The following is a 24414-nucleotide window of genomic DNA, read 5'->3' on the forward strand; positions in this document are numbered from 1 at the left end:
CGGCATTACGGGGTCCCCGAGGATATAGTGTCTGATCGAGGCCCCCAGTTTACCTCCCGGGTGTGGAGAGCGTTTATGGAGCGTTTGGGGGTCTCGGTTAGCCCTTACCTCGGGGTACCACCCGGAGAGTAACGGGCAGGTAGAACGTGTCAACCAGGATGTGGGTAGGTTTCTGAGGTCGTATTGCCAGGACCGGCCTGAGGAGTGGGCGCGTTACCTTCCCTGGGCCGAGATGGCCCAGAACTCTCTCCGCCACTCCTCTACCAACCTAACCCCTTTCCAATGTGTATTAGGTTACCAGCCGGTTCTGGCACCGTGGCAGCAGAGCCAGATCGAGGCCCCTGCGGTGGATGATTGGATGAGGCGCTCGGAAGAGACGTGGAACGCTGCCCACGTCCACCTGCAGCGGGCCGTCCTTCGTCACAAGGCGAGCGCCGATCTCCACTGCAGTGAGGGGCCGGAGTACGCACCCGGAGATCGAGTCTGGCTCTCTACCAGAAACCTACCCCTCCGCCTGCCCTGCCGGAAGCTGGGTCGGCGGTTTGTGGGGCCCTTTAAAGTCCTGAGAAGATTGAACGAGGTGTGTTATAAGTTACATCTACCTGTTGAATATAAGAATATTAACCCCTCGTTCCATGTGTCTCTTCTCAGGCCGGTGGTAGCTGGTCCACTCCAGGACAATGAGATAGGAGAGACTCCTCCGCCCCCATTGGACATCGAGGGGGCTCCGGCGTACACCGTTCGGTCCATCTTGGACTCCAGACGCCGGATGGGGGGTCTCCAGTATCTCGTGGAGTGGGAGGGGTACGGCCCGGAGGAGCGGTGCTGGGTGCCGCGGAGGGACATCCTAGACCCATCTCTCCTGTCGGAGTTCCACCGGGACCATCCCGCGCGCCCTGCTCCGCGTCCTCCTGGTCGTCCCCGAGGCCGGGGTCGGCGCACGGCTGGAGCCGCGCGTCAAGGGGGGTACTGTCACGGTTTCGGCCGAGGCTGCTCCTCCTCCTGGTTCGGGCAGGCTTCGGCGGTCGTCGTCCCCGGAGTACTAGCTGCCACCGATCTATGTTTCATGTTCGTTTGGTTTTGTCTTGATGTTGTACACCTGTGTCTAGTTAGTCCTCGTTAGTGTTCTATTTAGTTCTCGTTGTGTGTGTCTGTGTTTGTGTGTGATTGCCCATTCTGTTTTCGTGTTGGAGCTTTGTTCCTCCCTCCAGTGTTTTGGAGAGGTTTGTTTGCACATGTTTGTGCGCCGTTTATTTGACGCCTGTGTGCGCCGTGATTTTCGCCTTCGGGCTATTATGTGCTTTTCTCTTGTGGATATTGCACTAAAGTCTTTTGGACTGTACCTCTGCCTCCTGCGCTTGATTCATTCACCACACCCACCTTCAGCACCCCTGACACTCTCCGCATCTCCCTCCTTCATGTGCATCCTGCATGTTGGACAGGAAGAAGCCAAAGCTGAGTCTTGCCTCAGTATGTTGTGGTCCCCCTCACTAGACCTGGTTGCCTCTGGCACTGATATTTTTTCTCATTGCCTTTCTGTATTTGTAGACATTTCTACAGCCTGGCAAATGGCATGGGAGATGCTTCCTCTGTAGAGGTTGGCCCCTGACACAAGTTGCAATGTCAGTGATGTCACCAAACATGATGAATCTGTCCATGATTTGTGACACAGAGGCGTGCAGCCAGCTCCTCTTCACATGCTACTGATGTGGTCGGGAATGAAACAGTCTGGGGCATTTGTTGAGACACATTTTTAAAAGTGTGATACCGACAATGATAAATACATATTTGTTAATGCAATAGACATGACAAAAAAATAATCGAATTACATGGTAAAGGTATCATCTCACTGTTTACCAGAATAAGAATACGTTCTCAGATATGTTAAACATTTTCAAGCGTTTCATTTATACTTATGCACTACTAGCTACAGTGCCTTCAGAAAGTATTCATACCTCTTGACTTATTCCACATTTTGTTGTGTTACAGCCTGAATTCAAAATTGATTAAATAAAATGTTGCTCACCCATCTACACACAATACCCCATAATAACAAAGTGAAAACATGTTTTTAGAAATGTCTGCAAATATATTGAAAATAACATACAGAAATATCTAATTTACATAAGTATTCACACCCCTGAGTCAATACTTTGTAGAGGCATGTTTGGCGGTGATTACAGCTTTGAATCGTCTTGGGTATGTCTGTATCAGCTTTGCACATCTGGATTTGGGGATTTTCTCCCATTCTTCCTTGCAGATTTTCTCAAGCTCTGTTAAGTTAGATGGGGAGCAGTGGTGAACAGCAATCTTCAAGTCTTTCCCCATATTTTCAATGGAATTCAAGTCTGGGCCACTCAAGGACCTTCACATTCTTGTTCTGAAGCCAGCGTTGCTTTGGCTGTATGCTTAGGGTCAATGTCTGTTGGATCGTAAATCTTGGCCCCACTCTAGGTTTGTTTGCACTCTGGAACAGGTTCTCATCAACATTTGCCTGTATTTGGCTCCATTCATTGTTCCCTCTATCCTTACTAGTCTCCCAGTCCCTGACATTGAAAAGCATCCCCATAGCATGATGCTGCCACCACCATGCTTCACGGTAGGGATGGTGTTAGACAGGTGATGAGCTGTGCCTGGTTTTCTCCTGGCATAGCGCTTTGCATTCAGACCAAAGAGTTACATTTTTGTCTCATCAGACCACATAATCTTTTGCCTTATGATCTCAGAGTCTTTCACGTGCCTGTTTGCAAACTCCAGGCGTGTTGTCACGTGCCATTTTCTCAGGAGTGGCTTCTGTCTGGCCACTCTCCCATAAAGCCCACATTGGTGAAGTGCTGAAGAGACTGTTGTCCTTCTGGCAGGTTCTCCCATCTCAGCCAAGGAACTCTGTAGTTCTGTCAGTGGTCATTGCTCAGTTTGGTCGGACGGCCAGCTCTTGGCAGAGTCTGCACTATTTCCATTCAACTGAACGTTCCAGAATGTAAAAATGGCAGACGCGCAACCCTCATGACTACACAGCGAGCGGTGACTCACTGGTCTGGTATATTGGGCTTGTAAAAGGGGGAGGTTCGCTACATTCTTTGCGACTTTTAGGGACTTTTTGATTGGTTCTCATATGCACGCTATTTGATAGAGAGACGACACTGCCACACTTAAGGATTTAATTAAAATAGGAGCAACTTGAAGCATTTCAAGCCTTTTTGCGAGGAGAGGATGTATTAGTAGTCTTGCCAAAAAGCTTAGGGAAAAGCCTCATTTACCAGCTAGCTAGTTGTAGTCTTCAAGAAGCAAGGAAAACAGCATCCAATTTTGACAGTCGTGTCCCCGCTAAAAGCTGTGGTGGACGGAGGAACAAATCCGCAAGGCAACAGCCCTGGGTCTCAAAGTGGTGGTTGTGGAGGAAGACAAAAATGCTATATGGGAGGGTGCGTGCGACTTTGTCTTCTGAAGTCCGGAGAGCTGGCCTCAGTCCTATACAGCTCCAAATTAGTTGGAATCGTTGTGGATGATGTTCATATAACCTACATATGGTATGTACAATGACCTAGAACTGTCCTTCGAAGGTATGGAATGGCACTGCGATGGATACATGTAATGTCGGAATGGAAATCATAGTGATGACATACCAGTGAATGATTGATTGAAAGTTTTGTATTTGTACAAACACATTGAGTAAGAAGTGTTTGTTTGCATGAAATGTTTGCATGATAGGCCTATAAGATATTGAGTAGCCTAAATAAAGTGATAGAACTGCATCATACATGACTGGGTGACAGGCAGCATAAGGGCTGAAAGAGGCAGTACAGAAAGTACTTTTACTGGAGTAAACTATGGAAACCCCAAGCATAACATTTTCTTATGCAAGAACTACTAGCATAGTAATCAAATGTATTCAATATCTTTATATTGTTACCAATTATATATTTATTCTGAAGGGGGATGGGAATTAAGAATCTAAAGCGTCTGTCTTTGAGTGACAGAGCGAGTTAAACATGAGGAGCCATTTTGAGAAGGCATTACTTCCTATAGATTATAGCCCATGTTGACTGTCTACTTTACTAGGGGCCATCGCCACTCATAGATAGTGTCTTCAAAGTGAAACACAACATAAAACAAAAACCTGTAGGTCTTTTAAAGAGGTGTTACTTTTATGTCATTTCCCAATTCCAACAAATTATACTGTTTTTAAAGGAGGTCTTCTTAGTGCCAGCATGAGAGAGAGAGAGAGAGAGAGAGAGAGAGAGAGAGAGAGAGAGAGAGAGAGAGAGAGAGAGAGAGAGAGAGAGAGAGAGAGAGAGAGAGAGAGAGAGAGAGAGAGAGAGAGAGAGAGAGAGAGAGAGAGAGAGAGAGAGAGAGAGAGAGTGTCTCAAGACTATATAGTCTGGTTTAGGAAGGGAATGTCAATGGAATGGTTTATGGAAACAAGGTGTTCCTCAAGTACTGCAAGAAGTAGTGGCAGAGGTGATTTAACTTAACATCAGAAGCCCATGTAGGTGTCTGTGGCGATGCCTGCTCACTTACCCTTCAGCACATCATGTACACGGCCTGTACATTTTAACACTACTCCCTCTTGTATCCCCCTCTCTCTCTTCTCTCCACTTCTCCTGCTGTAGGACGCAGAGAAGATGAAGAAGGTAGTACCTGCAAGAGGGTGTTGGGATAACAACAGACAATGGAAAAGCTCAGAGACACTGACGTCTGCCACTGACATTCAAGGTGTGCCACAAATGCGCTGGCTGGCTAGGCTACCTAGACCTTTCATTCCAAATTATTGACTGAAATTAACCTATCAACATAGTGATGACATATACTGTGCAAATAACTTTTTACTAAACGATGCACCTTGCATAAAGCCAGCTCGGTCCAATTGCAGTTGTTGTCTCTGTGTCTGTTTAGTCTCAAATTCATATGAACAAGTACAAGGTTGCTGTAGTTCATTCATCCTCTTTAGGGTCTCAAGTTGGAAAAACTCATAGCCCACTGAGTGTTTTACAATGTTATGGTTGGAAAACTGTCCCATAGACATCTAAATGTCCTTTCACTATTTACAGGAGTTCAGCTATCCAGAATCAGAACTGAGATCATGCTACTATGAGGCTGAACAATAATTGTTCCTCTGCACCAGGGTACAGAGAAGAATGAAAGACACCTTCACTCGACATCTTCACTGAGTCTACACACCTTCACATTTCAAAAAGTAATTCAATGTTTGCTTCATGGATCTTTTATTTATTTAACCTTCATTTAACTAGGCAAGTCAGTTAAGAACTAATTCTTATTTACAATGATGGCCTACCAAAAGGCAAAAGGCCTCCTGCGGGGACGGGGGATGGGATAAATAAATAAAAAAATAGCACAAAACACACATCACGACAAGAGAGACACCACAACACTACATAAAGAGAGACCTAAGACAACAACATAGCATGGCAGCAACACATGACAACACAGCATGGTAGCAACACAACATGGCAGCAGCACAACATGGTACCAGCACAAAACATGGTACAAACATTATTGGGCACAGACAACAGCACAAAGGCAAGAAGGTAGAGACAACAATACATCACGCGAAGCAGCGACAACTGTCAGTAAGAGTGTCCATGATTGAGTCTTTAAATGAAGAGATGGAGATAAAACTGTCCAGTTTGAGTGTTTTTTGCAGCTCGTTCCAGTCGCTAGCTGCAGCGAACTGAAAAGAGGAGCGACCCAGGTGATGTGTGTGCTTTGGGGACCTTTAACAGAATGTGACTGGCAGAATGGGTGTTGTATGTGGAGAATGAAGGCTGCAGTAGGTATCTCAGAAAGGGGGGAGTGAGGCCTAAGAGGATTTTATAAATAAGCATCAACCAGTGGGTCTTGCGACGGGTATACAGAGATGACCAGTTTACAGAGGAGTATAGAGTGCAGTGATGTGTCCTATAAGGAGCATTGGGGGCAGATCTGATGGCCGAATGGTAAAGAACATCTAGCCGCTCGAGAGCACCCTTACCTGCCGATCTATAAATTATGTCTCCGTAATCTAGCATGGGTAGGATGGTCATCTGAATCAGGGTTAGTTTGGCAGATGGGGTGAAAGAGGAGCGATTACGATAGAGGAAACCAAGTCTAGATTTAACCTTAGCCTGCAGCTTTGATATGTGCTGAGAGAAGGACAGTGTACCATCTAGCCATACTCCCAAGTACTTGTATGAGGTGACTACCTCAAGCTCTAAACCCTCAGAGGTAGTAATCACACCGGTGGGGAGAGGGGCATTCTTCTTACCAAACCACATGACCTATGTTTTGGAGGTGTTCAGAACAAGGTTAAGGGCAGAGAAAGCTTGTTGGACACTAAGAAAGCTTTGTTGTAGAGTGTTTAACACAAAATCCAGGGAGGGGCCAGCTGAGTATAAGACTGTATGTTGACTGTATGTTGTTGATGTAAATTGAGAAGAGCGTCGGGCCTAAGATCGAGCCTTGGGGTACTCCCTTGGTGGCAGGCAGTGGCTGAGACAGCAGATGTTCTGACTTTATACACTGCACTCTTTGAGAGAGGTAGTTAGCAAACCAGGCCAAAGACCCCTCAGAGACACCAATACTCCTTAGAATGGAATGATCTACCGTATCAAAATCTTTGGCCAAGTCAATAGAAATAGCAGCACAACATTGCTTAGAATCAAGGGCAATGGTGACATCATTTAGGACCTTTAAGGTTGCAATGACACATCCATAACCTGAGCGGAAACCAGATTGCATACCAGAGAGAATACTATAGACATCAAGAAAGCCAGTCAGTTCATTATTGACTAGTTTTTCCAACACTTTTGATAAACAGGGAAAATAGAAATTGGCTTATAACAGTTAGGATCAGCTTGATCTCTCCCTTTAAATAAAGGACGCACCGTGGCTGCCTTCCAAGCAATGAGAACCTCTCCAGAGAGGAGAAACAGGTTTAAAAAATCAGAGATAGGCTTAGCGATGATAGGGGCAGCAACCTTAAAGAAGAAAGGATCTAAACAATCTGACCCAGATGTTTTTTTGGGGTCGAGTTTAAGGAGCTCCTTTAGCACCTCAGACTCAGTGACTGCCTGCAGGGAGAAACTTTGTAGCGGGGCAGGGGAAAAAGAAGGAGGAGCATTGGGCCTAGTCACATTAGAAGGGGTGGGAAATGAGGAAATGTTGAACGGGCAAGGAGGCATGGCTGAGTCAAATAGGAATCCTGACTTAATGAAGTGGTGATTAAAGAGCTCAGCCATGTGCTCCTTGTCAGTAACAACCACATCATCAACATTAAGGGATATGGGCAGCTGTGAGGAGGAGGGTAAATTCTCCAGGTCTTTAACCGTTTTCCAGAACGTCTTGGGGTTAGACCCACAGAGAGAGAACTGCTCCTTAAAGTAACTAACTTTGGCCTTCCGGATAGCCTGAGTGCACTTATTTCTCATTTGCCTGAACGATAGCCAGTCAGCCTGAGTATGCGTGTGCCGAGCCTTTCGGTAAATGGAATTCTTGAGGTGGAGTAACTCTGCTAGATCACGGTCGAACCAGGGGCTGTTTTTAATTCAAATGTTCTTTATGGGGGCGTGTTTGTTAACAATACCACTGAAAATATCAAAAAAGGTCCAAGCGTCTTCGACAGATGGGATCAAGCTGATTCTATATCAATTTACAGAGGCCAGGTCATGTAGGAAGGCTTACTCATTAAAGTTTTTTGCAAGCGTCCATGACAAATAAGGACAGGTCATTTCACTGAGCAGCCATTACGAACACAGGCTGTAAAACAGTGATCACTAAGGTCATTACAGAAAACATCAGACTGATACCTATCAGGATTATTTGTGAGGATAACGTCAAGGAGAGTAGCCTTTTCTGGGTGTTTGGAGTCATACCTTGTGGGATTGGTAGTAATCTGATAAATATTTAGGGAGTCCCATTGCTTTAGGACTTGTTCAGGTGGTTTAAGCATGTCCCAGTTTAGGTCACCTAGCAGGACAAATTCAGACTTAGTGTAAGGGGACAGGAGAGAGGTTAGGTAGGGTACAGGCCGGAGCTGATGGTGGACGATAACACCCAGCAACAGTCAACAAAGAGCTATTTGAAAGTTGAATGCTTAAAACCAGCAAATCAAATTGTTTGGGGACAGACTTGGTGGAGACAACCGAACACTGAAGGTGTTCCTTGGTTAAGATTGCCACTCCACCACTTTGGAAGATCTGTCTTGCTGAAAAAGGTTATAACCAGAAAGGTTAACATCAGTTTTCAAAACACTCTTTCTTAACCCTTTTCAGTAATGACCAACACATCTGGATTGGAGCTGTGAACCCACACTTTCAATTGATACATTTTAGGTAATAAGCTTCTAGTGTTAACGTGCAGAAAACCCAGGCTTTTACGAGAGCAGAAATCAGGGAAACAGATATCAGAGCACAAGACAGAAATGGGGCTAGCAACAGTAGATGGGCCAGGGTGTACATGCACATTTCCAGATACCATCAGCAGTAATACAATTAGGGCACGGCAGAGGACACAGAGAGCTCTGCAGTGTTGATTTTTTATGACATTTGAATGTGTATCAGAGGCAACAAGATCATATTGTACAGTAATTTAATCAGGTAACATGAATACAAAGCCGGTGAGAGGTGGTTAGAATAGGATGGAAGTCCAAGAGTCCGTGTAACCAGTAGAGAGTCAGAGTTGTTAGTGTGGGAACAAACATAGTCTGTCCCCCGGTCGGGTAAACAAGCAAGTTCATAGTCAACAAAGCACGCAGGAGTCATGAGGCAAATAGCATAAAGCACAAGAAAAATATATAACGACAGGGGCTAGCCATTGTAAGTTCAAATAGTTACTCGCCCCAACAAGATAACTTGAGAGAGTAGCTCTCTATGAGTCCAGTAGGCTATAAAAGTATGATTATATCGTTCTGTAAAATAAAGTACATTTTGTGCATGCTCTGTTTTCTTTATCTTTACATTTGTAAATGTTGCATTAGATAGACATTTTAGGTTGACTTGAAGAAAGATGATTCATATCTGTTTTGGTTTTGTTGGTCATACTTACTGTAGTCTGATCTTTTTGGGCCAGACTATGATCTATTATTGTTTAGGGTACTTAATGTTCATGCAGGTGGCAGGAAGGAAACTTGCCAGAAGTGAACATGGGTAGTAAAGTAGTAGCTAGCTAGCTAGCTGGAATGTCTAATATGTCACTTGTTTTAATGTAGAAGGGTTGTTATAACGTTTTGAAAATGTGTGTGATGATTTATACACCCTATTCATGATGTTAGTGGCAAACAATGTCCGAACTCCGAAGGTTTGTGCTAGCTACTGTGTGTGTGTGTTTGTTTATCACAGAAGGGGGGTCGTCACTAGTTACCACAGCCACAAAGTCATAAACCCACCTATTTCTACAATTTGTCTTCTTTATCCTTTAGAAACTAATATGTTGAGGGAGAGGGGGTCCTAAGCTGACATATGGAATTGTTTCAAGATGGTTAAACTATGTATCATTTAGCTATTTGATTTTGAATTTTAGGACCCCTTTAGGTATCAAAAGAATATATAAAAATGCATTTGATACAATATTAATTTTGGCCTTTTTGATCAGACGTTTTCGTGAGAAGATCAATTTTCTGGATGTTTCATGGTCTCACAAACACCGCTCTAGCTCTGCCACCTTTCACCGCAGATGCGGAAGTGCTACACTGGCAGATGCTTTGGATTGAGAAGAGATATCTCTAGCTTAAACTGACGTTGATGTTGATTTATTTATTATGTAACTTAGATTGACGCACCGGTGAGTCAATCGACTCTGTGATTTTAAACCTTAACCCTAACCTTAACCACAATGCTAACCTTGTTCCTAACCCTAACCTTAAAGTTACCCCTTTCCTGATTCAAATTACCTAGTGCCCTCATGGGTGGAATGTTATTAACATTTTCAATAATTAATAATTAATTAACATTATTATTTTTTTAACTGCCGAAAATCCAGTTTTCTATGTCAAATTGTTTTGTTATATTTCAGTCTTCTGTGATGTACAGTACCAGTCAAAAGTTTGGACACACCTATTCATTCAAGGGTTTTTCTTTATTTTTACTATTTTCTAGTATCATGTAGTAACCAAAAAAGTGTTTAAAAAATGTTTTATATTTGAGATTCTTCAAAGTAGCCATCCTTTGCCTTGATGACAGCTTTGCCCACTCTTGGCATTCTATCAACCAGCTTCACCTGGAATGCTTTTCCAACAGTCTTGAAGGAGTTCCCACATATTCTGAGCACTTATTGGCTGCTTTTCCTTCACTCTGAGGTCCAACTCATCCCAAACCATCTCAATTGGTTAGAGGTCGGGTGATTGTGGAGGCAGCACTCCATCACTCTCCTTCTTGGTAAAATAGCCCTTACACAGCCTGGAGGTCATTGTCCTGTTGAAAAACAAATGATAGTCCCACTAAGCCCAAACCAGATGTGATGGTGTATCGCTGCAGGTTAAGTGTGCCTTGAATTCTAAATAAATCACAGACAGTGTCACCAGCAAAGCACCCCCACACCATTACACCTCCTCCTCCATGCTTCACGGTGGGAACTACACATGCGGAGATCATCCGTTCACCTACTCTGCATCTCACAAAGACACGGCGGTTGGAACCAAATATCTCCAATTTGGACTCCAGACCAAAGGACACATTTCCACCAGTATAATGTCCATTGCTCGTGTTTCTTGGCCCAAGCAAGTCTCTTCTTATTATTGGTGTCCTTTAGTAGTGGTTTCTTTGCAGCAATTCGACCATGAAGACCTGATTCACGCAGTCTCCTCTGAACAGTTGATGTTGAGATGTGTCTGTTACTTGAACTCTGTGAAGCATTTATTCGGGCTGTAATTTCGGAGGCTGGTAACTCTAACAAACCTATCCTCTGCAGCAGAGGTAACTCTGGGTCTTCCTTTCCTGTGCCGGTCCTCATGAGAGCCAGTTTCATCATAGCGCTTGATGGTTTTTGCGACTGCACTTGAAGAAACTTTAAAAGTTCTTGAAATGTTCCGTACTGACTGGCCTTCATGTCTTAAAGTAATGATGGACTGTCGTTTTGTCTTTGCTTATTTGAGCTGTTCTTGCCATAATATGGACTTGGTCTTTTACCAAATAGGACTATCTTCTGTATACCACCCCTACCTTGTCACAACACAACTGATTGTCTCAAACGCATTAAAAAGGAAAGAAATTCCACAAATTAACATTTAAGAAGGCACACCTGTTAATTGAAATGCATTCCAGGTGACTACCTCATGAAGCTGGTTGAGAGAATGCCAAGAGTGCGCAAAGCTGTCATCAAGGCAAAGGGTGGCTACTTTGAAGAAACTCAAATTTTAAATATATTTTCATTTGTTTAACACTTTTCTGGTTACTACATGATTCCATATGTGTTATTTCATAGTTTTGATGTCTTCACTACTATTCTACAATGTAGAAAATAGTAGAAATTAAGAAAAACCCTTGAATGAGTTTGTGTGTCCAAACTTTTGACCGGTACTGTATATAAAGTGTAATATTGAGATGCAAACTCAAACATGTTTAAGCCCATAACCATGTGTGAGGTGAATACTTTTGTTTCAAAGTAAATGTGTTTAAGACTACCAACAAACACTCTGTGTGACCCTGATTTAGCCCACTGCAGTAAAAGGTTAGACCAAAAAGCAAATTTTTGTTTTCATAAATTTTTGACTTTGTGGCTGTGGTAACTAGTGGAAACCATGGAAGGGCTGGCTGGAAACGGAAGGGCTGGGGCGGTCCTAACATAAAACATCATGATCATGATTCGTTCAATTCGAAATAGGGATATCCAACTAGCATAAGGTGCCAACCTGAAGTCTGAGGACACAGACCCTTTATTATAGTTGCTTTGTGCCGACAAATCAAAGCAGTTGTTCCAGACTCTCAAGCACAGAGTTTCTAAACCCAGAGGCGCAACATCGCAATACTTCCCGGGAACACTTGAGAAACAGACCAAACAGACCAGGCCAGGGTTTGGGATTTGAGAAGTGAAAAATTATTCCTTAGTTGTTCATTTTCTCGAAATCTAAAGGCACAACCTAGATTCGAGCCATGTCTTAAGTAGTCTTACTGCAACCTCGTGAAAGTGTCAAACTGACACGTTTTCATTTTAGTCAAAAACAACTTTAAATCGAAGGAGTGCCTTTGATTAATGGCCTGCACACCCGATGACGTGTTTCTACGCAATAGCTTAGCCAGCCAACATAGCCATGACATCACCTACAAGTGTGATTGGGGATTTCTATTGGAGAAGCAGTTTCTGCCCATCTTCAAACTGTACTGTCTTTGTCTCAAGTCAAGGACGTAGAAAGGCTGGTGTTCGCAAGACTAGGCCAGACTGTATCCATGTAGCGAAACAGAATGTAAGTTTGCGAGGTCAGGATAGTTTGTACAAGGCTAGCATTTACACAGGCAGCCCAATTTGATATTTTTTCCCATTTATTGGCAAAGGAGCTGATCTGATTGGTCAAAAGACCAATTAGGGGAAGATCAGAATTGGGTTGCCTGTGTAAACGCAGCCAAAGATTTAGGTAAACACAAATTATCTCTAAAAAATTAACATCAGTGATTATAGTAGAAAATTTGAGGTGCCGGTACTCAGCTCCAGTGAGCTCCTGCCCAAGTCAATTATTGAAATGACTATTGAACTGCAAGAAATAGAGTTGATTGTGGCTATAAGTACTCTGTGCAGACTGCAGTGTCAAGATCTGAAGCAAATCTGACTATGAAACGTCCACAGCTAGCCCTTTCTAACAAGAGTTCTGCCACCCCCAGAACTAATTTCTAATCTTTGAGTACTACAATTTCATTTTGTTTTCAAATCATATTCATTCATTGAGTTAAAACTGTTCTACAACACAAATATGAACTCAAACAATGACTGTTCAAACCTTCACTGGCTTTATTTCATGAATACATAAGTACATAAATTAACAAATAGTCAATATGAAAGCCTTGGAATGCTAACCCTACCTAAACTGTACTTAGATAGCTTCTGCTGTCGTGGTACAGCGCTAGGAACATTGCACTCTGCTTTCCGAGTGCCATACATACATACATACATACATACATACATACATACATCATCTCACTATAGAGTAGAAAAGTATATAGACCTATGCATTTAAACTACATCCACCATGCTTACTCTCCTCTGTTCTTACGCTAAACACATGGTTGCTATACGCTGGGATGCAGGTTTCACACTGGGAGAGAAAATCACATACAGGATAGAGAATGAGCCAGGGTTAGGCGGTCCTCTGCTAAGGGTTAGGGAGAGGAGGGGGATAATCATTTGGAACATTTCACAAACATATATAAATAACAGATCTAAGTTGGCTACTTTGGTTTCTTCCTTCTTCTCCATCATCTGGCCTCCTATTGGAGCAGAACTAAGGTGGCGGGTCCAACAGGCTTGACTGAGGGTGGGAGTGGCTAGCCTCGGGACTCCAGAGACCTGTGTTAGGGAAAATGATAGAAAGAGAGAGCGAGAGAGACAGAGAAAGAATTACACGAAAAACATACTTTGCTATTAAAAGTATGTTTCTGTTTGTGTGTGAGAGAGTGAGCGTGCTCACGTGCTTGTTTGTGTGTGTGTGTGTGTGTGTGTGTGTGTTTGTGTATTCCCTCACGAGTAGCTTGTGTGCTGCTGGCGTCTTCTGGCGCTCCTCATCTTCTCAAAGCGGGCCTCCATCTCTTCTAGCACTTTGGGCGTGTACCTGACCACTAGTTTCACTGAGCTCTGGGCAGCCTTTAGCAGCTCCACTGCCTTCTCATGGTGCTCCCCCTCCACACTCTGCAATAATAATAAATAATAATAATATGCCATACACACACACACGACCAAAAGTATGTGGACACCTGCTCGTCGAGCATCTCATTCCAAAATCATGGTCATTAATATGGAGTTGGTCCCCCCTTTGCTGCTATAACAGCCTCCACTCTTCTGGGAAGGTTTTCCACTAGATGTTGGAACATTGCTGTGGGACATTCAGCCACAAGAGCGTTAGTGAGGTCGGCACTGATGTTGGGTGATTAGGCCTGGCTCTCAGTCGGCGTACCAATTCATCCCAAAGGTGTTCGATGGGTTTGAAGTCAGGGCTCTGTGCAGAACAGTCAAGTTCTTCCACACAGATCTCGACAAACCATTTCTTAATGGACCTCGCTTTGTGCACGGGGCCATTGTCATGCTGAAACAGGAAAGGGCCTTCCCCAAACTGTTGCCACAAATTTGGAAGCACAGAATCATCTAGAATGTCATTGCATGCTGTAGTGTTAAGATTTCCCTTCACTGGAATTAAGGGGCCTAGCCTAAACCTTGAAAAACAGCCCCAGTCTATTATTCCTCCTCCACCAAACTTTACAGTTGGCACTATGCATTGGGGCAGGTAGCGTTCTCCTGGCATCCGCCAAGCCCAGATTTGTCCGTCGGACTGCCAGATGGTGAAGCGTGATTCATTACTCCAGAGAACCCATTTCCACTCCTCCAGAGTCCAATGGCGGCAAGCTTTACACCACTCCAGCCGACACTTTGCAATGCGCATGGTAATCTTTGGCTTGTGTGCGGCTGCTCGGCCATGGAAACTCATTTCATGAAGCTCCCGACGATCAGTTCTTGTTCTGACATTGCTTCCAGAGGCAGTTTGGAACTCAGTAGTGAGTGTAGCAACCGAGGACAGACTATTTGTACGCGCTACGCGCTTCAGCACTCGGCGGTCCCGTTCTGTGAGCTTGTGTGGCCTACCACTTTGCGGCTGAGTCGTTGTTGCGCCTAGACGTTTCCACTTCACAATAACAGCACTTACAGTTGACCAGGGCAGCTCTAGCAGGGCAGAAATTTCACCAAATGACCTGTTGGAAAGGTGGCATCCTATGACTGTGCCACGGTGAAAGTCACTGAGCTCTTCAGTAAGGCCATTCTACTGCCAATGTTTGTCTATGGAGATCGCATGGCTGTGTGCTCGATTTTATACATCTGTCAGCAACGGGTGTGAAGGGCTGTCCACATACTTTTGTATATATAGTGTATATGAGTAAGCATACACACACGCACACCACTCCCTCCTCCCAATCCGACTCTTACCACTCCATTGACAGACAGCAGTTGGTCGCCCCTCTTCAGCCCCCCCTGCCGGTCTGCCACCCCCCCGGGGATGACCCTGGAGATGTAGATTGGGGAGTTCTGCTCCTTGCCCCCCATGATGTTGAATCCCAGGCCCTCCTCTGTCTTGGGCAGCTCCACCACCCGCGGGTGGGCATGTCCCTCGCTGGCCGCAAATGCAGCCACCGTGGCCTGGAGGAAAGGGTGAAAGTGAGATTGAACAAGATGTTGGACGCCATTGCGCTAACATGACTGTTACAGGATTTGTGATGTTTATTCTTTCCTGGAGTGTACAGTTTCTGTATGTGTGTATGTGCGCTAAATGTTTGTTGTCATTACCTTGGCAGTTGCCTGGGCACGAACCTCAGGCCCTCCCACGATGTCAAGCGTGTCATAGAGCTGTTCATACACCTGTTGGAAAAAGTAGAGGAGGAGAGAACATGAGGGAAACCGAGATACACCCAAATCATGGAGACATTCGCACTTCAATGAGTTTCACCTGTTTATAAAAACACAGATTATAAAATGTATAAAACACAGATGATAAAAAAAGTAAATTCATAAAACTAAGTGAAACCTGACACGATGTATCAAGCTGGTGTGACCCACACAGAAGTGAGGTGGAGAGTGGACTGAGATATGTAGTGTACTTGATGTCACAGGTATAAAACGTGATACAAGTGTATTGTAGTGAAGTGTATTGTAGTGAAGTGTATTGTAGTAAAGTGTATTGTAGTAAAGTGTACTGTAACAGCATACAGGCAGACATACTAGCTAGGTAGGAGATGCAGCAAAGAGTATAACTTGTGTGATACACAGGGTATGTCAATGTTACAGTATTGAATATAGGGTGCAGGGTAAGGGTTTTCAAATATAAACTTTGAATATAGACTTTAAATAGGTGGTATGGTACCTAAGAATGATCTAACATGCATGTTGTAACTAGGGCTGTGGCGGTCATTACATTTTGTCAGCTGGTTATTGTCATGCAAAAGTCTGCCGATCTCACAGTAATTAACTGGCAATTAACATAAACACACTTAGCATCTCCAGGCCTCCATGCATACAAGCTGCATACAAGCCGCTGATGCACGCCTTTCGAACATCTACATTTTCAAAAAAGTCTAATAAATCCATTTATATTCACCGTCACAATAAATCCATTATTCATTTTAGTCAGGTCTAAAGAAACATTATGATATGAAGAAAATGTATTTCCGAAGAACAGAATATTATCTGGCCTACTGTATGTTATCTGGCTATGCTCCATGCCATAGGCTGTAGGCTTGTTAATTTAGCAGACAAGATATGCTTATAAGTCCCTGCCATTATTTTATATTATATGATTTTATAGTAAAAATAATATATTTGAATTTAGCTGAATAAAATCATCAAGCTTTGATCATTTGAATCAGCTGTGTAGTGTTAGGGCCAAATCCTAAACGTGCACCCCTTGGGGTCCCAAGGATCGAGTTTGGGAAACGCTGGGTTAGAGGGACAATAGAGCCCTGAATACAAGGCCATTAGGACCAGATGGTAGTTAGCAAGTTGGGAACTACCAAAGCATGTCCAGGGTGCATATGAGGAGATTACTGTGATTCAACGGTCACGTGGAATTTTACTGCGGTCATGACTCATGACTGCCGGTGTGGCGGTAATACGGTCACCGCAACAGCCCTAGTTGTAACCACTGTAAATATGAAACCTTTTAATGTAAATACGTATACAGTTATATGTATAGCTAATATAAAAAATAAATAAATTGGTCATTTAGCAGACGCTCTTATCCAGAGCGACTTACAGGAGCAATTAGGGTTAAGTGCCTTGCTCAAGGGCACATCGACAGATTTTTCACCTAGTCGGCTTGGGGATTAGAACCAGCGACCTTTCGGTTACTGGTACAACGCTCTTAACCACTAAGCTACCTGCCGCCCGATAATATAATTTTTTGCGACATCATGATAAACCTTATCTGTTTGGAATTCAGTACCAAAGTATGCATGTTATATACACATCTATAAAAACCAATCTAGAAACAATATAGACTATATAGCTAGATCAGACATGGTAGGTTTAGGTAGCCTGTCCTACCGCTGATGGATAAAGCCTATAGTATCTAGATCAGACATGGTAGGTTTAGTTAGCCTGTCCTACCGCTGATGGATAAAGCCTATAGTATCTAGATCAGACATGGTAGGTTTAGGTAGCCTGTCCTACCGCTGATGGATAAAGCCTATAGTATCTAGATCAGACATGGTAGGTTTAGGTAGCCTGTCCTACCGCTGATGGATAAAGCCTATAGTATCTAGATCAGACATGGTAGGTTTAGTTAGCCAGTCCTACTGCTGATGGATAAAGCCTATAGTATCTAGATCAGACATGGTAGGTTTAGGTAGCCTGTCCTACCGCTGATGGATAAAGCCTATAGTATCTAGATCAGACATGGTAGGTTTAGTTAGCCTGTCCTACTGCTGATGGATAAAGCCTATAGTATCTAGATCAGACATGGTAGGTTTAGGTAGCCTGTCCTACCGCTGATGGATAAAGCCTATAGTATCTAGATCAGACATGGTAGGTTTAGTTAGCCTGTCCTACTGCTGATGGATAAAGCCTATAGTATCTAGATCAGACATGGTAGGTTTAGGTAGCCTGTCCTACCGCTGATGGATAAAGCCTATAGTATCTAGATCAGACATGGTAGGTTTAGTTAGCCTGTCCTACTGCTGATGGATAAAGCCTATAGTATCTAGATCAGACATGGTAGGTTTAGTTAGCCTGTCCTACTGCTGATGGATAAAGCCTATAGTATCTAGATCAGACATGGTAGGTTTAGGTAGCCTGTCCTACCGCTGATGGATAAAGCCTATAGTATCTAGATCAGACATGGTAGGTTTAGTTAGCCTGTCCTACTGCTGATGGATAAAGCCTATAGTATCTAGATCAGACATGGTAGGTTTAGTTAGCCTGTCCTACTGCTGATGGATAAAGCCTATAGTATCTAGATCAGACATGGTAGGTTTAGGTAGCCTGTCCTACCGCTGATGGATAAAGCCTATAGTATCTAGATCAGACATGGTAGGTTTAGTTAGCCTGTCCTACTGCTGATGGATAAAGCCTATAGTATCTAGATCAGACATGGTAGGTTTAGGTAGCCTGTCCTACCGCTGATGGATAAAGCCTATAGTATCTAGATCAGACATGGTAGGTTTAGTTAGCCTGTCCTACTGCTGATGGATAAAGCCTATAGTATCTAGATCAGACATGGTAGGTTTAGTTAGCCTGTCCTACTGCTGATGGATAAAGCCTATAGTATCTAGATCAGACATGGTAGGTTTAGGTAGCCTGTCCTACCGCTGATGGATAAAGCCTATAGTATCTAGATCAGACATGGTAGGTTTAGGTAGCCTGTCCTACTGCTGATGGATAAAGCCTATAGTATCTAGATCAGACATGGTAGGTTTAGTTAGCCTGTCCTACTGCTGATGGATAAAGCCTATAGTATCTAGATCAGACATGGTAGGTTTAGTTAGCCTGTCCTACTGCTGATGGATAAAGCCTATAGTATCTAGATCAGACATGGTAGGTTTAGGTAGCCTGTCCTACCGCTGATGGATAAAGCCTATAGTATCTAGATCAGACATGGTAGGTTTAGTTAGCCTGTCCTACCGCTGATGGATAAAGCCTATAGTATCTAGATCAGACATGGTAGGTTTAGGTAGCCTGTCCTACCGCTGATGGATAAAGCCTATAGTATCTAGATCAGACATAGTGGGTAAGGCAGCCTAATATCTACCTCTCTGATGGCAGCACAGAACTTGCTCTGCAGGACTCTCTGCAAGGCCTGGAGTTTGGGAGGAGGCAGCTCACCGCTTCTCTGCAGCCGGTCCAGCAGCTCTATCACCCTGCACACATCTAGAGAGGAACGAGGAGGAGGGAGGAGAAGGTGAGTTGAAAAAGGGTAGACTACACCTTCTCCTGGAGAGCTACTGGGTGTCCAGGCTTTCGCTTCAGCCCTGCTCTGACACACCTGATCTGGCTCACACCCGTCGCTATGGGCGGGCCATAGGGGGCCGGGACCGCCCCCAAAAATGCTTGTGCACCCCCACTTGAGGGAATTTATTATTAAATATATGTACTGTAGGCTAATAATAATTGTGCCCTGCCCTCCCATGCATTTCATATGCCCCCCTCTGCAGATCAGAGAAAGTCCTGATAAGCAACTGATCACGGTTGGAGCAAAAGCCTGCATACCCAGTAGCTCTACATACCCCTACTTCCAATGGCTTTGTGCATGTACTGTATGAATGGCCACAAAGGAGAGGAATCTGCACACTGTGATATGCTCCTCAATATGTCTCATGACTAAACATTGAAACAATTAACACTTTTGGGAATATATTACAGTGTATATATATTAGAGCATTAGAGCACTGGAATACATATTGTAGCCCTTAAATGAACACTAACGTTACTCATAGTGTCACTGTAAAAATGTTGTTTCATTTTAACAGTGGTTATTAAACAGATGTATTATCAACAGATCAGGTGAATGATGTAGCTACAATGTAATACTTTGTGGCACCATTATTCAATAAACTATTTCAATGGGAATCCCCCATGAATCGACCGAACTAGGGGGTTCTATGACACACCATCTCAAATCAACCAGAGCCCCCACTCCCATTTTGGCCATTAAAAGGAGTGATTTAAAAATGTGCACTATTGGGCAATACAACTCCAGGTGTCATCAGCGTGGTTGTGATAGGGCTATGCTATGCATCTACTATGTACACTGATAATGCAAATAATAAAGTACATACACCAACGTTATGTTAGGCTAAGCCTATATACAAACGTCAACTATAGCCTACGCTTCGACCGGACTCTAATCCGCAATGTTCGTAATAGGACTCCATCTAAATACACCCACAACAAATGTCCTATAAAACACCGGTGCGTTTATCTCAATATGCGTCTGATTGTGGTACGATGTACCGCCCGGGTTGTACTATTGACAAAGGCTCTTCTGTTTAGTTACCTCTTTCTAGGCAGAGCGGCTCCGTCATCGTCGCCATGTCTGTTTCCTTTCCCGAATGATAATATGATGACATCATTGAGAGGCTCCTTGTCTGGCACTGCGGTGAAGTGGGTGGACGTTTCTCGCCGACTGGACGCGACTGGGAGAGGGATTGATTTACGGCGTTTTCTTATTCGTGGCACTGGTGGAATAATAGAATGGCGATAAGGCTGTCCAGTCTGACCCGCAGTAAAAACAGATGGCACGATAAAGGAAAAACACGTTTTCGGCTAGCCCACAAATGACCCAACCGCCTGTGCCAAGTGTCCCCGTAGAGAATATACTGACATAATTACGCAACCCGCTACTAACAACAATGCGCGTTTTGATTCGTCCACAGTCCAGTCATACACTGTCAAATCATACAGTAGGGTTTGTGCTATCTGGGTCCGTGGGACGTCCCTACCCTAAACCCAACCCATTTTTTATTTCAACGGCGTAGTGAAGTCCCAGGGATTGTTGATAGCAGGGCCCATACCGTGTCTACGTTACAACGCCTTAGTTTGACCTGGTAGTTTAGTCCCAGCCCATGTGGGGGTGGAGGGGAACGAGGCAAAAAGCCTGATATGGACAGCGATGGTGCCGAGACAAACAATTGAAAGCAAAATGTATAGAATTGTAAACAAAAGAATGACATCATAAGCAAAACCCCAAAACTTGCAAGCAAATAATTGTAAGCGATATTATATTTATCAGCTCATTAGCAAATCAAGTAGGCTTTCCTCAAGAGGTACTGCAGGGTCTCTCCAACCTGTGTAGCCTAGTCAATGCTGAAATGGAAGAAAGATGTGCCCCATCGATTGTTTTTGAGTTGGATGGTGAAATGGGACGTCCTAAACTGATTGTCAGAACAGCACCATCGACAGCTGATTGAAATGGATCTGCCTGTACCTTGCATCGCCAAACTGCTTGTCATCTCAACACAAACTGTCCAACGCAGAATGCAGGAATACGGTATCGCGGTGAGAGGAACATACAGCCAAATGACAGATGAGGAGCTGGATGGTCTGGTGTCCACAATCAAGACAAGTTCACCACAATTAGGATGGTGAGAGGTCGTCTGAAAGAACTGGGTCATCGAGTCCAGTGGACCTGAGTGTGGGACTCAATGCATCTTGTCAATGCTGCAGGAATTCAGGAAAGAATAGCACAACTTGGATGTGTTGTCAGAAGAACATACTCTGTTCGGGGTCCTCTTTCCCTCATACATGTGGACACCAACTACAAGTTGATCAGGTTAGCTTAGAGCCCCTTCAGCTCGGGGGTAGACATTTAGTCATATACAGTGTATTCGGAAAGTATTGAGAACCCTTGTCTTTTTCCACATTTTGTTTTTTACAGCTTTATTCTAAAATTGATTAAATTACAAAAAAAATCCTAATCAATCTACACACAATACCCCATAATGACAGTGAAAACAGGTCTTTAGAAAAAAAAATATTTTTAATGAAAAATAAAAAACAGATACCTTATTTACGTAAGTATTCAGACCCTTTGCTATGAGACTCAAAATTGAGCTCAGGTTCATCCTGTTTCCATTGATAATCCTTGAGATGTTTCTACAACTTGATTGGAGTCCACCTTTGGTACATTCAATTGATTGGACATGATTTGGAAAGGTACACACCTGTCTATATAAGGTCCCACAGTTGACAGTGCATGTCAGAGCAAAAACCAAGCCATGAGGTTGAAGGAACTGTCCATAGAGCTCCGAGACAAGATTATGTCGAGGCACAGATCTGGGTAAGGGTACCAAAACATTTCTGCAGCATTGAAGGTCCCCAACAACACAGTGGCCTCCATCATTCTTAAATGGAAGTTTGGAACCACCAAGACTCTTCCTAGAGCTGGCTGCCCGGCCAAACTGACCAATTGGGGGAGAAGGGCCTTGGTCAGGGAGGTGACCAAGAACCCGATGGTCACTGACAGAGCTCCAGAGTTCCTCTGTGGAGATGGGAGAACCTTCCAGAAGGACAACCATCTCTGCAGCACTCCACCAAGCAGGCCTTTATAGTAGAGTGGCCAGGCGGAAGCCACTCCTCAGTAAAAGGCACATGACAGCCCGCTTGGAGTTTGCCAAAAGGCACCTAAATGACTCTCAGGCCATGAGAAACAAGATTTTCTGGTCTGATGAAACCAAGATTGAACTCTTTAGCTTGAATGCCAATCGTCACGCTTGGAGGAAACCTGGCACCATCCCTATGGTGAAGCATGGTGGTGGCAGCATCATGCTGTGGGGATGTTGTTCAGCGGCAGGGACTGGGAGACTAGTCAGGATCAAGGGAAAGATGAAAGGAGCAAAGTACAGAGAGCTCCTTGATGAAAACCTGCTCCAGAGCGCTCAGGATCTCAGACTGGGGCGAAAGTTCACCTTCCAACAGGACAACGACCCTAAGCACACAGCCAAGACAACACAGGAGGGGCTTCGGGACAAGTCTCTGAATGTCCTTGAGTGGCCCAGCCAGAGCACGGACTTGAACCCAATCGAACATCTCTGGAGAGACCTGAAAATAGCTGTGCAGCGACGCTCCCCTGACAGAGTTTGAGAGGATCTGCAGAGAAGAATGGGAGAAACTCCACAAATACAGGTGTGCCAAGCTTGTAGCGTCATACCCAAGAAGACTAGAAGCTGTAATCGCTGCCAAAGGTGCTTCAACAAAGTACTGAGTAAAGGGTCTGACTACTTATGTAAATGTGATATTTCCATTTTTATTTTTAACAAATTTGCAAAAAAATCTAAAAACCTGTTTTTGCTTTGTCATTATGGGGTAAGTGATGGAATTACACCTTGAATTATGATGAACAGTTGTCTTGATTATAATCCTAGTGTCTGTGTCTGTCTGTATGTCAACATCTATGGTGAGAGCAGACCAAGGCATGGAGAACGTGGACATCGCAAGATGCATGTTTCATGTCTGTGGTTGTGGCAGGGGAAGCTTTATCTCTGGTAAAAACAACCAACAGTAATTTCCACCACTATTTGTGTGTATGCTGAATACTTAGATTATGACCACATGTTATTCAAATTTGACCGGTACTATACTTTCTAGAGTATAGTTAGGCAGGTGGCCTACACCTAAATTATAATCCCTGCACTGGGTAGAGAAAACAAGCTGTGCTGTTTCATGCATAACTGGTATTTAAATGTTTTGCAAAGGAGTGCCTTATTCAAACAAGGAGTGCCTTGTAGACTAAGTTTCCATTCACAGTTTTTAGGAAAGTAAAGTCATACCATATAAAAGGCACTGCATCGCAGTGCTAGCTGTGCCACTAGAGATCCTGGTTCGAATCCAGGCTCTGTCGTAGCCGGCCGCGACCGGGAGACCCATGGGGCTGCGCACAATTGGCCCACCGTCGTCCAGGGTAGGGGAGGGAATGGCCGGCAGGGATGTAGCTCAGTTGGTAGAGCATGGCGTTTGCAATGCCAGGGTTGTGGGTTCGATTCCCACGGGGGGCCAGTATGAAACATAAAAATGTATGCACTAACTAACTGTAAGTCGCTCTGGATAAGAGCGTCTGCTAAATGACAAAAATGTAAATAAAAAATAAAATAATGACAGCTGTGATGGAAACAGGAAGTTTTGGTACAATTTGATAAATGCCGACAGATCATTTGTTCGTTGGACATTGTGCGATCTTTTTGACTGTAAAATCAATTATGCGAGAAATGGTGGTGGAAATGCCTTTATGCGCAAATATTGATATAATAACCATCATATCGAAGTAAATTTAGTCACGCGATGATACAGTATGTTGTGTGGTCCTCCCACTATGCCTCGGGAAACCATGCAGTTTATTAGGCTACAGATTAAATAAATTATGAACTTCACAGGGTGGTGAAAGTGCACAGTGATCTTGATGCTCCTTTCCAATAAATATTTAGGGTCATATTCTTCATTTGCTATTTAACTCAACAGTTTTTATGACATAACTATCGGTAGAGTTCAACATGTGATGGATTTTGTGTACACTATGTCATCGCGCAGTGATTTTGTATCTTCAACAAGTCCGTTAGGTGGAAACGCCACTGTTGGGAAAATGTGCATATTTTCTTTATGCACTTTAGGATATTCGCATGAAAATCTGATGCCAATTGAATGGAAACCTAGCTTTAGAATCCAATGTCAATTCAATCTCTCACATGTATTAAAGAAAACTGTTTAACAGGAGAAGGTCAAGGAGAAATATAAAGTGCCTTAGAATAC

The 24414-nt window shown here is 43.8% G+C and overlaps 1 protein-coding gene and 1 long non-coding RNA gene across 3 annotated transcripts; one reads left to right on the forward strand and one right to left on the reverse strand.

The window, feature by feature from the left end:
- The first annotated feature begins 3191 nt into the window (after positions 1–3191).
- LOC121551602 lies at positions 3192–5248 on the forward strand. Of its 2 annotated transcripts, XR_005997090.1 has the most exons (3): positions 3192–3530; positions 4614–4716; positions 5052–5248. It is a non-coding gene; the product is annotated as an uncharacterized LOC121551602 (long non-coding RNA). The 2 variants fall into 2 exon arrangements; XR_005997089.1 differs by lacking the exon at positions 5052–5248 and having other exon boundaries at positions 4614–4872.
- A 7661-nt stretch (positions 5249–12909) lies between these two features.
- Positions 12910–20482, reverse strand: LOC121550669 (protein lin-7 homolog B). Its single transcript, XM_041863015.2, has 6 exons — positions 20171–20482; positions 18926–19044; positions 15472–15543; positions 15115–15324; positions 13664–13827; positions 12910–13488 (listed from the first exon to the last, which is right to left on the reverse strand). Exons 1-6 carry the CDS (start codon positions 20244–20246, stop codon positions 13467–13469), a joined length of 663 nt encoding a protein of 220 aa, XP_041718949.2. The 5' UTR covers positions 20247–20482; the 3' UTR covers positions 12910–13466.
- Positions 20483–24414: the final 3932 nt, after the last annotated feature.

Source organism: Coregonus clupeaformis, chromosome 35 (genome assembly GCF_020615455.1).
Source record: "Coregonus clupeaformis isolate EN_2021a chromosome 35, ASM2061545v1, whole genome shotgun sequence".
NCBI classification, from domain to species: Eukaryota; Metazoa; Chordata; class Actinopteri; order Salmoniformes; family Salmonidae; genus Coregonus; species Coregonus clupeaformis.